Consider the following 16,465-nt stretch of genomic DNA (forward strand, 5'->3'; position numbering starts at 1 on the left):
TGGCATGCAACTATAGGCCAAGCTGGACAATGAGCGTCAGTGTGCCTCATTGAAGCGCGATGCATCCTTTGCCAGATTGTTTAAAGTGCTTCAGGCATCGTTACCTTATTAGCATTTCCCAACAATGCCCCTTTGGAATCACCTTTACTATGACGATAATGCTTGCAATACCAAACAGTTAAATGAGTTATGGTAATATCAGGTTAAAGATAATGCACTTCGGTTACAATTCTTGATCGTCACTCGTAGCACTTCGCAGCTGCTAACGAATGTTGGAAAAACATTTGGACAACTTCCACGCAGGTGCCTGATTCAACAGTATGGAGATTGCTTAGGATGTCTTGTTTTGGAGTGCAGCCCACAGATGGATAGATGTAAGTGGAAGCTGAGAGCTTAAAACACAAAACGGCCACAGCTATGAAAGAAGCAAGGAGAATTTCTCAGTAGAGGATGGACAAAAAGAAACAAGCCAATGTCCACCACTTGAAGGAAGCAATTTATTTTGTGCCCACAAGATTACCATCAGCGTTCATGGTAACTTCGCCGAATGAGGCAAAAAACTTACTCAGAGGAGGCAGGATACTGGGGACATTCTGCAGAGCCAACATTGCAGCGGCGGCAGCGTCAACGTCCTGATCTGCAAAAAATTTAAAGAAAGAAGGCCGTGCCTCAGCAAACAGCATCCTGTTTGCAAGTCTTATCAGGTGCACTGCGGGTCAGGGGGTTCTGACACAATAATGCACTCCAAACAGAGCCTTTCCCCAATTTCTGATCTACTTATGGGGCTTCGATCTCCCGAAGCAACACATGAGCTAATAAGGGACCAAATAGTGGCAGGGTGGGGAGGGTTCAGATTAATTATGACCACATGAGATTCTTTATTGTGCACCTAAATCTAGCTACATGAGTGTTTGTGCATTTGATGCTTACTGAGATGTGGCTGTACTGAGCCACCAAGGGGGAGCATCCCTAATTTCGAAGCACACTTCTTCGCGCGAGTCGTAGTTCCGATGAAAAAGAAGTGCCAACTGCACATTTAAGCGTTTCTTTCTCATGCAATTTTATCACAGGAGCAGCGTCTGTGAGCTATTGCTCTCCCAAAGCAGCATACTATCAATCACTCAATCAATCAATTTATCTGTGTACAGATAGCCTTCCATTAGAAGTTCAAGGATCTGCACCTGCAGCTTGCTAAGCCATGAAACCATGGCAAAGTCATTAGACAAAATTGCTCAGCAGCATCAGTCACGGTTGGCAACTATGAGGTAAGGCCTGCAAGCATTCACAACTGCCAAGGGGCACATTCAGCACCCACTGCTAGAGGTGTGTCAGAAATTTGCATTTCAATTCTATAGTGAACGCCGAAATACAGCTGAGCTTTTTTTTATTCTTGAAATTTTTAATATTTTCGCATCTGATTATCTGTTTAGTTGATGCTGCCTCCAATAGCTGGCTCTACATTACGTTTTAGAGCACAGCTCTTAGGTGCCAGTTCCTGCGGCAAGCGTCGGCGTCGTGCCTCGGCGTAAACGAACCAATGAGTGCAGCTAAGGATAAAAGCAAATGCGGGGTGTAACGGCGGATGAAAAACGCGAAGAGGAAAGCAGAGAGGGGGGTGCAGTGGAAGCATGAGGCGGAAAGCAGAAGAGGGTATGGCGAAACTGTGAGAAGAAAAGCATAGCGTGGCGACAATGGCTATGAGATGGTGCCAGAATAGCATGCGTCGTCTGGGAGGTCTGTTGCCGGCTGCTGCTGTGAATTGTGCCCACGCGCCACCCATGTGCCGGGATCTCCATATTAGCGAGGCAGTTGCACGGCACTTTGCTCCGTTTGCAACGGAGCCACACAGGACAAATTGTCCGCACCAGCCAACATATCGCGGAATGAAAACCATTAAAGATTTGCATTCAAATTTCACTTTAGGGAGTACCATAATCAGAGCTGAATATTTCTCTTCTGCGGTATGCTTAACTAGCCATTGGCTAAGGATCGTGCTCTTCCCGTGTGTATAAGTCTGTTGAAAAAGACCGTAGAGTACAAGTGTGCACACAGTTATAGAACTATACTGAAAGCAAGTGCAGTTGGGTTTTCTTGTATTTCAGAGTTCAGGCTTTCATTGCATGCATATGCCTCGCCTGTTAGTTTCTCAAACAGCAGATGCATGGTACGCAAGGGTTCCACATTCATACGACACAATCTACAAAAGCACAGCCACAGTGCGCCTTATCATGGCTTGTCGTGCAATGGAATTGGCCAAGAAAACGATTTCACAAGTTTTGCATTCCACCACTGCTGCAAAGCATGCCGGTAGTATTAGTGGTCCTAGGTGGGACAGAGGATAACCATGGTAAGAAGCATGTCATGTACCCGCTTAGACCTCAAGATCAAAAGGCAGCAGGGAGGTGAAGACAAGAAGGATTCTATATACGAGTAGGGTTGAGGAGCTGGACACCCAACTTAACCTAAAGTTCACTAAAAAATTCCACAATGGCATTATCTTCAGCATTCCCCTAAACGCTGTCCTGAATCAAGCACAGAGGGAAAACCGCAAGGACTATTGTCGTCATGGCACCTACAGGGCCACATTGCATGCGCCCTGAATGCTGTGAAATCAACCACTTCAGTGCCACGTGATTACACAAACGGCGAGATGTGCAGCACCGCACATCTGGTGAACTGTTACCAACACTAAACATGACTTGCAAATAGAATGACGTTATACGAAGTGACACTGCTATGACAACACCACAAATGCAGTAAGGTGCATTCTTAGAACCTATCACAGTAAGAAATAAATTTTGGCCCCATCAGCTTGGCAAGGTACGTGGCAAAAAGAAGCTGGCTTTTACCGAGCTACCGTATGCGAAAAGCCGAGACTTTTATGTGATTTTTCATCAGTGTAATGTATTAAATTGCAAACAGCTATCAAGACCATGCTAAAAAAATACCAACACAGTATCGGAACACTACAGAGAAAGCTAAAGTGTCCCGAACTTCAGACTGATCCAAGATTTGCAAGAATAACATACAGTTTGGTCTACTGTTAGAAGGAACACGCAGTTAGCATCCTGTTGTTGAGTATCCCTGAGATATGGCATAAAGACCCAAGGACTAACTTTTACATCGAATGGATTGTTAGCCGCTACCTTCCAGTCAAGGTGAAAAAAGAATGTTCCAGTTACACGGGCTTTATTATAAAAGTGGCTAAGTGTTCCCTTTAACAGCGGACTGTGTCGTACATGCAGCAATAACAATGCAGCCTGCGCTAACCTTTCGTTGAAGATGCAGCAAGCCTCTTCGACAGGAAGGGGAAGAGTGCTGAAATAACAAAATTAAATTTACTTTAAGAAAGAGGGTATTGCTTAAGTGCGGCAAACAAAATCCTTGCGTGATACACCTACAGGGTCATCCAATAGTAATAGAACAAGCAAAAAAAAAAAAAAAAGCGATGATTGGAAAAAGACAGCAGAATGAATCAGTTTGAAAAAAAAAATTGATGTTTGACATACAGAGACCACACAGTGGTTTATGACGCACGCCATAGCAGGGGGAGGGGGGGGGCATAAATTTTGAACACCTGTTGTTAATTATTGTGCACCCGAAGTATGGTGCACAAGCACAATGCTAAAAAGCATTCCGCTCTACTGAATGCACAGAAACTGTTTTTTTTTTCTAGCAAAAAATTTTATTACAAAAGTAATTACAATTTGCCACTGAAAGATGGCATTTCAGCTGTGTCAGTATAGAGTTACCGTGTAGGCTTCCTTTAAGGAACCAGAGTTGCGCCAAGGTGCACCATCTCGAGCTGCGAAGTTGTGCGGGAAAGCCACTCCCTGTACATGTAGGAGAACGCTAGCAGCTTTCCTTTTTCCCCGCCTTCTTTTCATTCTTTATTATTTTGTGAGCACATGTCGATCACCCAACTCATGATTACGAGTCTGAAGACTACGCTTGCGTGTGACGGACACCGGCACGTGATGGCAACATCTGTGAGCCTTTCCAATTTTATGCAAGGCGTCAAATATAATGCTAAGCTTTCATAGGTTAGTTAAACTTTTATTAGGCATGCATGTGCGTACTAAAAAAAAAAAGAATAGCACTGTCATGTCGAACGTTTGTGTGTATAAAGTATGAAAGCAAATGCAATTCAGGTGAATGACACCAGGAATTGCATGCACTGATACATTATTTGCATTAACCTGATTCCTCTAGCGCCACTATGTTGAATCTAACTATTCCAGTATATCCTTGTTGCATTTTACACATCACAGACAAACTTAATCTTTTTATGGGTTTCATGTGTAGCAGACACACACTGACTAAGGCTGCATGTGTTACATGTTTATTGTACGAGTAAAATTCTTGTAGGTATATTGAATTATGCAACTTCTGCAGCGCTGTGTGTAGATTAAAGAAAAAAAAAAATCCCTGCCATACTGCAATAGGTGTCAGTGCCATTGTGTGACACCGATTCCACAATTTAATCGTGAAAAAAAAACCTGCAAGCACATATCTTTTGGCCAATAGGATTAACTAAGAGCAACAAGAATATAGTTGACTTGCATTAATTCGACCCTGACGGGAGCAACGAAACAGATCGAATTAAACAAGATGTAGAAAAACGCCCAATCACACCCCTGATTAATTTGGCAGTATTTACCAATTCTAACGCACGCCCACTTTCTAAGCGTACAAAGTAGTAAAGCACGAACTGCATTCAAGCTCCTAAACAAAGTCGAACTATAATGCACACCCAATCTTTCAGCAAGAAAAATTATTGCGCAGCGGTGGCCAGTTTCCTAAAGAAAGCTTTGCCACACATTTTCATTTAAATCTAGCTTCGCTGCAGCACATGTGTCATGCGGCAAAGGATACAAACACTGCGAAGGCAGTTTGGGTTTCGTGTTTGCATGCACCACAAAGACAATTTTCAACCCAACTTGTTTAAAAAAAAAAAAAAACCAAAGGCGCATTAGAATCGGGTAAATACCGTAACCAACCATTGTGGTGTACGGTTATTGCTTGAAAACCTTCACAGGGCGGGCCGAAAATAGGTGTTTTCTATGGGAGTTGACTTGTGCATGATGCATACACTGTCCCCTAAGCTCTACTGAGACACCACGCTGCCACTAAGGAGATCACTATAGGGGCCACCATAGGATTCAGGAACATGCATGCTGACTGGTCTTGTCCAAATGATACGAGGAAGGCCAACTTTGGGATCAAAATAACAAATGTTTGGGCCTATAGAAATGCATTGGCACCGGCGGGGCCCTTCGGGCAGGATCGAAGTAACCGAAAAATTGGATTAATCGGAGCAGAAAATGGAAGTCTGCTGTAATCACAACGTCACTGTGAATTGCACTTGGTCAACCCGGTTAATGCAGAGTGTTGATATCGCCTGCCAAGTGTTGGCTTCTCCACAGCCCAGTGGTGCGAATTTTGACCATGTGATCTCACTCGGCGAATAGTGCCGCTAGAATCGCTGGAGGTGGTGCGAACAGTGCATGAAAAGCAGTAGTGCTGCTATTGCATAGGCTCCCTAGAGGGAGCCTATACAGTAACTCCATGTATGGATGGATGGATGGATGTTATGAGCATCACCTTTGGAAGGGGGTCATGGATTGCGCCACCAAGCTCTTATTTTATTGCCTAATGTGCTACCTACATCAAAAAATAAAACAGAAAGGAAAAAAAAAATGACAGGATGAATTCCCATAACCAAAGTTTCTGAACCCCTATTGTGAACTTGCTTTTTGTACGTCTCCGTTTTTTGTCGTTTCCCTACTTTTCTTCCACCAATATTCCAATCTCTCTTACTAATCTCTATTGCGGACATGTTTACTTTCCCTCTGCTCTCACTGAACCCAAGGGCTTCAAGGAGTCTATCGGTGCCCAAATCGACTGCTGGGCAGATATCTTCACATTCTAATAAAACATGCTCCATTGTTTCCCTAGCTTTACTGCAGCAAGCACATGCTTCTTCTTTGTTCTTAGGTTTCACTTCACAAGTGCTTGTCCTAAGGCATCCTGATCTTGCTACGAAAAGTAATGAGCTTCCCTTTGAGTTACTATAAATTGTTTCTCTCTTGATTTAGTTTTTTCCTCTTAAGTAGTTACTCATGGCAGATTTCTTTTCCATTGCCGCCACCCAGCAGTTTGTACAGTGCCGCCTGTTGGTGGCAGATGTCACTATGGCATTAAGATTTATCGCTAGTAAGACAAAATTTTACGTCTTTCAGTGTATTTCTGTAAATAGACAAACACATTATGCTACTGGCCATAATTTTCGAAATATAATTTTTTACATCTCGGATTTCCATGCAAAAAAAGGCTGTTGCAGCTCTGGATGCAATTGAAATGTCAACCTGCTTTCGAATCATTCTGATAACTGTTGCAGGACAAATTTAATGACCATTCCCAGCAAATGACATTCACCAAAGTGCCCCATTTGCTATTACACGCATGAATGTTATGACATTTGCTGAAAGAGCCACAAGCTGTTTATAGAGTTTCAGGGGACAAACCTGCGACTGCCTTCGAACTGACTGAAGAATGCGGTATTGTTATGAGCCAGATCGACCCTTCGCAGCAAGGAAAACATCCGAGTTATTCCTTGTTGTCCCATTCGAAGAGTTAAAAGCCAGAACATACAGAAAAGCTAGTGTATGCAAGACCTTTCCTAAATGAGTTGACCGTATGCAAAACACTAGACTATCCAAAAAAAGACTGCTGTGGTAGTAACCTTTCTTTTGGCCGTTGTTGGTGTAATTGGAGATCGCAGGGAGAGGCCTTTGTCCTACAGGAGACATAAATAGGCCAATGATGATGATAACACTAGTCTTGGATACCATCACCATCCTGTCAGCCCCAAAATAGTCTTGATGCTGCATTGTTGCCACTGCTGTACTATTGATGTTCAAGTTTGCGCATTTGCATTTTTGTTCCAACATGAAGACAGCAGTATGCATGACATTATGCCATTTTTCTTTGCACACAGTACACAAGATCATGAGCCATTTACTTCTAATCATCAATGCTGGCTACCAGTAATCTTCCATAAGCTGTAAATTTATATATCACACTTGTCCTTTTGGATGCTCCAGCAGATGTAGTTTACAGAACCGTGATAGCTGTTGTTTTTGGCAAAGAGTTATGGATTCGTGAGCCTTCCGCTTTAGCCACTTAAAAAAAAAGTTGCTAACCTTCGGTAATTTCGTCGAAAAATTTGAGACACACTAGCATACAAACGTGAGAGCACGCACACCAGTGAGCACCACAAATTAAACCAAGCGGGAAGCGGAGCTACGGCAGCAGCTACAAACAAAATTTGTTGGGCAGTGGAGTGTACACTCATTACATCTTTCTTTTTAGTTGGCTAGTGCATTAAATATCTGGGTCTTCTTATTTAAATATGCACTTCACGTGTAGACCTTCCGCAGGTGCTTTGAGATAACTGAACCAGCGGAACCGAGCACTGACAAAAATCGATGAAAAATCCATCAATGATTACGACAATGCTCGTGGTGAATGCCATCTTGTGCTAAGCAACAATGGCAATGGCTTTTGCACACCTCTCCTAGTTTTCCGTAAACAGTATAGTGCATTTAGATTAAGGACAAAATATACATAAAAAATGTCATGTTTACGAACAGAAGGAAGCGTTACAGTCAAAGGGGTAAAGACCGAGAAGGAATTGTAGACTTATGAATCAGTGCCACCATCAACGACGACCAGTCAGACTGCCACTGACTGTTTGGTGACATCACAGATGACCAATGCTCAGCCAGTTGAAAATGTTCGAAGGACAAATTTACGCGTCAGGGTCTCGGGAAAGCAGAAATCTGGGCGTTACCAATACAGCTCCTTGCAGAAAACATGCAGGCTGGGTTTATGTTTCTTAAGTGCTGTTCAAACATTTGTTGGGCCGGCGCATAAGCTGAGGGCACAGGTATAGGTGCCAGCAACCACTAAACCAGCTCGAGATTCTTTTAGCAGCGTTCGGCATGAGCAGCTTGCGGTATCTTTGCTGCCCAAGAGCGTCGCACTGCAATTTCTTTTCTCACCTTCATGGTGCTTCGCTTAAAGAAGACTCTTTTCAGGGGCTTCTATCTAAATACACCGGAATGAAGAAATTCTTTTGTTTGGCATTCACTGCACAGAATTCAATGAGTGAGTCTTGCACTTAAAAGAAAAGGTCAAAGTCCACCAAGTGTAGGGAGCAGTTTCTTTTTTAATTATGCCACTACAAATTGTTTATGATTGTGAAATTTCAACAAGACCAGAGGATGAAGCCCAACACCCTCAACTACGCCAACAAAGATTGATATAAAAATTCAGGGAACTGCATCTATCGAAACATACAAAGCAGACAAAGTTAACATATTATACACCGCTCTGAAATGTACGACTGCAGTTGAACCTCGCCATAACAAAGTCAGATTTGACGTGAAAATATGTTCGTTATATCCGATATTAGTCATAAGTACACATCAACTACACAGTGATATCGGCGAGAAATATTTCGCATTTACTTTGTTATATCTCACAAATTGTTTGATCGGTGAGTTGGAGAACACAATGCCAAATTAAAGGGACACTAAACAGGAACGATAAGTTGAGCTGTTTGTACATTACGGTGCTGTGATAGCAAAATGCACTCAAGATTTTGACAGCGTCACCTCGTGGACTGGTTAATCATTTATCAGTAACGATGGACTATGCAACGTTGTAACAGGATGAAAGACTCCACTAAACCAAGTTTCAAGAAGTGTTCTTGCCATCAAGTGTGCCCTGTATGCCGAAAGCATACTTTAAATATGTATACTAATGCCGCACTCGCACGCTGGTGCTCATGTACGGCATGAAATTCACAGATGAAAAAGCTTGCCCTTCATTTTTCTCTCTACTATTAACCAATAATTGTTTTTCTAAATAAACAATAACAGGGTAATGACACAATACTATACCAAACTTAATGGATCGGGAGCTGCTCTAAAGTGTCCTTTTCCCATCATGGATTTGAAACCTTGCACTAGTCCCATTTCCCTGCCACATCACATTCATCTTGTTCCCCACACACGATCACTAACAAATAGAATAGAAAGGTCTGTGGTGCTTACTAGGTGATGGAACATTGTTCTGGGCTTGAGATGGGTCTGGAGACAAGGCTTTATCACTGCAAAGGTCATGACCACACACAAAGAAAAGGCAAATTACTAACAAAATTGGCATGTATAAATGAACGAGCAACCTCATAAAAATTACCTGCTACAATTTTAAATATCTAGAACAGGTTTTGCTGGTAACACGTGGTAGCTTGAAGCAAATGAACAAAACTTGACACACGAAAAGGAACACCTCTTGAAATCCTGACCACGTGTTCCTTTTTTGTTGTGTTGCCATGAGAAAATGCCCTACTAGGTCATCTATTTTAATGGAAACAAACTTTTTAAAAGCCACTTGTGGCAGACATCGCAGATTCCATCACATCCACTGAATAGGTGGACACTACTTGTAAAACAGACTGCAAGGTCATGTTAGCACTATAATGAACAAAAATATTTCTAATTACCTTCCAATTCATCCCTTTACAGCACACATCCCAAATGTGGAATTGAAGACTAGTACAGTCAAACCTGTATATAACGAATTAGTGTATAACGAACAGCTGTAAAATCCCCTTGAAACTTATTGCATAAAATTTCTATTTTATAGTACTATATTGAATTACCTATATATAGAGCTTTCTTGTGATCCCCTTCAGATTCGATATATCCGGGTCTGACTGTAGTAACGCAGTAATATTCACACAGCAGAAATCTTGTGCTTAACACCCCCATCTCGAGAAATAAATCCTCAAAATCTGTGGCAGGATGCACTGATGTTGCAGGTAATGCTCATCAATATTTCATTTTCCAGAGTGCTTATCAGTGTTGATTGTAGAAAATGGAACGCTGATAAGTGTTGCCCAGCACACCGATGCATCCTGAAACAAATTTTGAGGATGCATTTCTTGAAACGAGTCATCAAGCACAGGATTTCTGCTAAATGGAAGGTGCACTTTAAAGGGACAAATCGCAATGTTTATTACACAAATGGTTACAAGCGCTGCATTAAGGACCTGTCTGGCCTGCGCATAAGTTGAGGGCACAGAATTGGGTGCCAGCAACTGCTAAACCAGCTCGGGCTTTTATCGCAGCCCTTGGCGCAAGCGACTGCCTCAGGCTCTGTTGCCCAAGAAGCTCGTGCTGCTAAACAATTCATGCCCACACCTGATTCCACAAAAATAGCTTTATACCCCTGTCACACTGGGAGTTTTAATGTCATTCGAATCTAATGGCATTCGGTGCAACGAATGTCATTTGCCCGCGGAGGTGCTACACTCGAAAAATTAATGTCATTCGGTGGCGATATCAATGGCGATAATTCCGAAAAATACGTGGCACCGAAAGTAGAACAAGGTAGGTATAAAGTGCTTGCATAAGCAATCCATATATTTAAATGTATTTTTGGGACGTCACTTCACTGAAAAAAAAATTTTTAGTAATGCCTATAAAAAAAAGTTGTTCTATTTCAGACCATGTGGCCACTATAAGCCAAAACAAGGCTTAGCCACCTGAGTAGCCGATAAATTGAAAACAAACAAAATGGCTGACATGACGATGCTGGACGACGACGCTAAGTTGCAGTAGGTGAAGCGATTAGTTGCTGCGTAGTTTGCATTACGAGAAGGCGTAATAATCGGAGGAAGCGATTAGACGTTCTATGGCCGACGAGCAGAGTGGCGGCGGCATGGGCGGCGGCCAGACGCTGCTGAGCTGGAGAGTAACAACATTTTGCCACAGCTGGCCGCACATATTTTGTCTCTTTATTAAAGTAACAAAACCATTAAAACACGCAAACGTTATTATTTCTATATGAGTACGGTTTTCAATTTGCAAATATTGTGTCCTGTTTTGCTTAGTTTCTGGGGTTGAGAGTACACATTCGCTCCGAGTGCGAAGCCGAATGAGTTTCTCGAACTCATTCGATTGCGGAAGTCATTCGGTGCTAATGGCATTAAATATCGCTGTGTAGCAACCGGATAATGTCATTCGATGCTAATGCCATTCGGTTCGAATGACATTAGAACACCCAGTGTGACAGGGGTATTAGTTCAATAAAGCGCCCTCGAAGAGCCACGAACATTTTGGGGGAACATGACAATTGGTAGGCACTCAAGGTAAAAGTAGGTATGGGCTCTATCACTTATATGCCGCCAAAAGGCGTAAGTAATAATTTTAAGGATGCCCTATAAACTTGCATACTGTTAAACATCACGGGCTATATAAAAACAAATCTAACAGACAAACAGCCACAACCATTCGAATCATAGAGATCGAAAATGTGACCGAAGGACAGCTCTAAAATAATAATTCATCAAAATGCAGTAACTGCAATTCGACTGAAAATGATATCATGGGCCTGTATTCCATAACTTCCCATTTCATTTTTTCATTCCTCATCGTTTCTCGCAGTGGCCACTGACAGCAGCGGTGCAGTACCGTCTCGGCCAACAGCGTAGGGTGAAGAAAATGAAACACTGAAATGGACCTCTGGCAAAATTGGGCAGGAACCATTGAAACATGGCTGCCAATCTCAAGCGATAGCGTCCCAAAAGCCGTATCGAGGTATGCTGCCAGGGACACTTACTGGCTAGTTCTATTGGTTAATGCTATAAGGCAGGTGGGTGCTGTGATCTTTCACTGCCTCTGGCATTGGCCAGCATAACAGACCACATAAAGACGCTTGCTATGTTTGCAGACAACCTGCTGTGGTAATGAAAGAAAAGTTATGGAAGCAATGCGCACTCACGTAAGTGTGCTCCTGAAAAAGGAGTCCTGCATTCTCATCAGCGTTACCACCAACAAAGAAGAAGCTCCACGTTGCCTCCCCAAAGTGCAATATTAGTTTTTGTTTGCTTGTTTCTCTTCATTTCTTGCCATGGACACCACGCAACTGTCTCGCTCGAGGCAGACACCTGAACTATTCCGGAGCAAGCGCATGTAAACGACACCGTCGGGAAAGCGCGATCAGGCATCCCCGTGAGAGAGGAGGTTACATTTCACTAGCACAAAGGTTACAGTTACGCGTAGCTAGTATGGCTGCAGAAAGGCGAAAAGAAGTGCAATAGAAAAAAGAGGCATGTTCAGAAAGAAGGTCGAAATAAGGAAAACACAAGCCTCCGTTGCTAGGTGACCGTTGCTTGGCAGAGCATGCAATGGCAAAACCAGATGCCTCATCGCCTCCGCAACTTAAAAAAAAAAAAAAAAAAACTGGCATTTGCTTTTTGTGCCTTGTCCTATGCTAGCCTTCTGTTTCAACTGCCATGAAAGTAACCCGGAAATCTAAGAATCCCCAGATTTTGGAATATTGAATTGCAGTACGGAGCAATTGTTAACATGACACAAACTGAATAATGATCATTATTCTGAAAAGTTCGGCATATCGAAGTTCGTAGTCCTGAAATATTTTTACATTGAAACTATAAGCAGGGGATTTCTGGAAAAGTTTGTTAATCTGAAAACTTCGTTAATGTTATGTTTATAGTAACGAGGTTTCACTGTATGTGAATTCGACCTTCAGGTATGACTTCACAGCAGCGCAAATTTCGTCCTGTAGCAAGGCTTTGCACGATTATTCAATTAGTAATTTCCAGGGCTTCCAATTATATTTTATATTTCAGGCCATCCCTGCCGAGCCTCATCTGTCAGCTACTCTATATGACTTTATATTAGTGTGCATACGCAAGTTCTTTTTCTCCAGTTCCCCATTGCAACCTCGTCTTATAATGAAACAAATACTGTAGTTGGCACTGCAAAGCATGCTCGGATGATCTGCCCCTGTTGCTTTCTCTTCACTGCCATGGAAAGTTGAATTGAATTATGGGGTTTAACGTGTCAAACCCACTTACTGATTATGAGGCACGTCGTAGTGGAGGACTCCGGAAATTTCGACCACCTGGGGTTCTTTAACGTGCACCTAAATCTAAGTACACGGGTGTTTTCGCATTTTGCCCTCATCGAAACGTGGCCGCCATGGCCGGGATTCGATCCTGCGACCTCATGCTCAGCCGCCCAACACCATAGCCACTGAGCAACCGCGGCTGGTTGCCATGGAAAGTTGTCCACGAGTTCAAACATTATATCACGCACTGGTATCAGGACCATCCTCATACGCCATTCATTACATATGGAATCAGTCCAGTTGACTTGGCCAGACCGTCCACGCAAAGGGGTGGGAGGAAAAAGCAAAATGCGTCACCGTAACATACGGTCATTGGGCATCGGAGGTTTGTTCCAGAATGTCTAGGGAGACAATGAAAAAAAAAAAAAAATAACTAAGAAGGCAGCGACATTAAAGTCACTGTGGTCGGTGCCTACCCGTTGTCTTGAGAAGGCACTGAGTGAGGTGTCGAAGGGGCTGCCCAGTTGAGGTGAGTGTAGGGAAAGCAGGGCGTCTTGCGCATCGCCTGCAGCAGGTTCGGCCGGAATTCTGGGTCGATGCACCACAGGGATCCCTTGCCAATGTTCTGCGCACACACGCACATGTGCATGTCTCAAAAAGAAGGCGATAAAGATGAACCTCTGCCACATACAGCTCGTGAAAAACTAACTTGCCCACACACAATGCATACACAATGCTCGCAAGTAAGTGACTACTAATGAATTACACTTCTAGCAACATTGCAGCTCGCCAAATATGGTATATCCTCATTTACAGCTCACTAAAAACTAACTTGCATACATGCAATGCAAACACAATGCTCGCAAGTGAATGACTACTAATCAATTACACTTTTTAGAAACTTTTTAGTTCATCAAATATGGTATGTCCTCATATACAGCTCACTAAAACTAACTTGCGTGCACACAATGCTGACTACACTAATCAGTGTAGCCAGCTCTCTCCCAGGCCCACTAGCCTGCTCATTTCAGTTATAACCAACTGAATGCAGCATCTCGACGAGCCAGGGTAGGGGAATAAGTTGTATGGGTAATGAGGCAGCTGCATATAAGATGCAATATCGCTGCTGAAATAGACACGTGAAAGTCCGCACGCAGGCTTTCACACACGGCTAGCTTGTCCTAACCAATATGGCCGTATTCCCGCAAGCAGCACTGTTAAAGCCAAGACAATTGTTTTGAAAGCTTTGACAGTGCATGGAATGGACGGCGGCAGGAATGATATCACCATCCCGCATGCTGACACTTCACTTGCGATTCTAGCCCGAGGTCCGCCACCTTGGTTACGTCAAGGGAAGCGTGCGGTGAAGTGCACTTGCAGGTTTTGCGTAACATCTATAGCTGGAGAGGCGTGATAAATTCTTCAAAAGGAACCCTCCAGTGTCTAGGATGACCAAGAAACTAGCAAATTTACTAGCAGTGGTAAAGCCAGGCTATAGAATGGCAACATTACATTCTTGCTTGGTGGCAAGGGAACCCTGAGATCATGAAATTTTCAGAGGTTCTCTGAAAGCCCTTCTGCTTGTGCTTCCTCCATGGGGGATTGCATTTAGAGGAAGAAATGTAGCCTGAGGATGAGTGTTGGTTGAAAAACAGCCTGGCACAGGAGCCGACTGACAGACTTTTGCAAATGACTTTTGCTCGATATGTGGCACTGTCCAATATCTACAGTCCATCAAAGGACAGAGCTTTCCTCAATCATAGACGACAGAAGTCACGCAACTGCATCAGGCAACCTACGCTATAAGTGCACCAGCTGTTTTGATGTCACTTATCGCATGTACTGTCAGGCGAGACGCAAGGTTTCCAATTCTGGTACTAGGGGTCGCTCAAAATTCTGCAAACAATCCCTTCCTGCCATTTTTATTTTTGCTGCGTCCTGATGCTGCCATGTCCGCCACTGTCTCACCTGTCCTTTGTCCTTGTCGACCTTGCGGAAGCACTTGTTGAGGGAGAGGTTGTGCCGGACTGAGTTCTTCCAGCCCGTGGGGGCCCGCTGGAAGTAAGGGAAGTGGCCCAGGATCCAGGCATAGATGTCCTTCACGGGCAGAGCCTTGCCGGCCGACTCCTCGATCGCCATGAAGATGAGGCAACTGAAGGAGTACGGAGGCTTCGATGTCACATGCACCTGCATGCAGCCGGGAAGAGAAAACGACGAGCCATCAACCTCATCTGACCAGACACGCACGGCGAGGCCCACTATGAAAGCAAGACATCTAACTCGTAAAGAAGCGGAGGCAACTACAAGGTTTATTCAACTTTATTGGAAAGAAGCCAATACAATGTGTTTTACTGGTCATTTACCGTTTATCGCATCTTACTCACCACGCATTACTCACAATGCACATTACAAAATTTTATGTCACTCCAAGATACACAGGTGTGCCTGGCTACAGCGTAAGTTGAAACTATTAGCAAAGCGAGCATTTCTGTCTGCAGTATGGTTGGCGAGAGCTTGACTTCGCTGTGACGGAGCCCAGCGTTTTCTGCTGCCAGATATTCTTTTCCCTGTATCTTGTATGCATAAGGTAAAAGAAAAAAAATGAATGTCGATGGACCAAATGAATGATTGACGGATTGATAGACCACACAATTCATAGGTTAATTTGATTGATATATAAGATACGTTGGTCGAGAGATTGTTGCAGTGCTGTCTATATATGACGGGGCAGGTCGTACGTATGAGAATATCGCAAGTCCAAAGTGCTGCCAGACCTGAGGGTTGTAGGGCACTTGTCCCGGGGGCCCCCACTCCCGAGACTCGTCGTCTTCGCCCACCGACGTGGCCGACGTCGTGCTGCCTGAGCTCCGGCTACCTGTAGCCGCTGCCATCGTCCCGTTCCCCTGGTGGTTGGCCGACGAGGACGGTGGCCCAGCTAACTTGCGAAGCAGGTTCGTGTCCTGATGGAGGACAGGGAAGAGAAAGAAACGGCCAATCCCAGTCACTTATCTCTGCACAAATCTAAGTACACAGTGTCTGTGCGTTTCACCTGACACATATACAGACCTTCATAATTTGTGCCGGAAGAGGGCAAGGTTGGATTTACACACATCAATGCCTTGACAACGCAGAAAGCTGGGTGCTTTTGCAAACACACAGAAAGAGCTGCCTGTACACTTCCCTATGTCTGTAAGCGTAGCTTTCACAGTTTTGGAGAGAATGGTGCATTGAAAAACAACACATGGTATGTATAATGTGCAGGTCTCTTTTTTCGCAGGTTGAGTGTCCATGTATTCGGATATTTGCATGATTGTGCATTATATCTGCCTGTGGAAGTAATATGCGCACTTAATCCATGTTTACAATTTCTCTGGTCAACATGCGATTAACATGTTCACCAAATCTCAGCATATGTATCGTGTTGTCCAATGCCGGCAAGTGGTTCCAAAATGCAACTGTTCTTGCCATTGCCGAAATGCTATTTTCACATGTATACATTGCTTGCTACCATGCGCAT

The 16,465-nt window shown here is 43.6% G+C and overlaps 1 protein-coding gene across 3 annotated transcripts in view; it reads right to left on the reverse strand.

Moving 5' to 3' along the window:
- Window positions 1-16,465, reverse strand: part of LOC126533639 (uncharacterized) — a 64,037-nt gene that overhangs the window by 15,693 nt on the left and 31,879 nt on the right. For 2 of the 3 annotated variants that reach the window (XM_055072233.2, XM_050180808.3), the window contains 6 exons: window positions 15,723-15,908; window positions 14,917-15,135; window positions 13,425-13,573; window positions 9,123-9,178; window positions 3,271-3,318; window positions 566-637 (listed from right to left, as the gene is read on the reverse strand). In XM_055072233.2, the coding sequence (XP_054928208.1) occupies window positions 566-637; window positions 3,271-3,318; window positions 9,123-9,178; window positions 13,425-13,573; window positions 14,917-15,135; window positions 15,723-15,908 (730 nt within the window). The remainder of the gene's footprint in view (window positions 1-565; window positions 638-3,270; window positions 3,319-9,122; window positions 9,179-13,424; window positions 13,574-14,916; window positions 15,136-15,722; window positions 15,909-16,465) is intronic. The other variant, XM_055072234.2, reaches the window with a different exon arrangement.

Source organism: Dermacentor andersoni, chromosome 7 (assembly GCF_023375885.2).
Source record: "Dermacentor andersoni chromosome 7, qqDerAnde1_hic_scaffold, whole genome shotgun sequence".
In the NCBI taxonomy this organism is placed as follows: Eukaryota; Metazoa; Arthropoda; class Arachnida; order Ixodida; family Ixodidae; genus Dermacentor; species Dermacentor andersoni.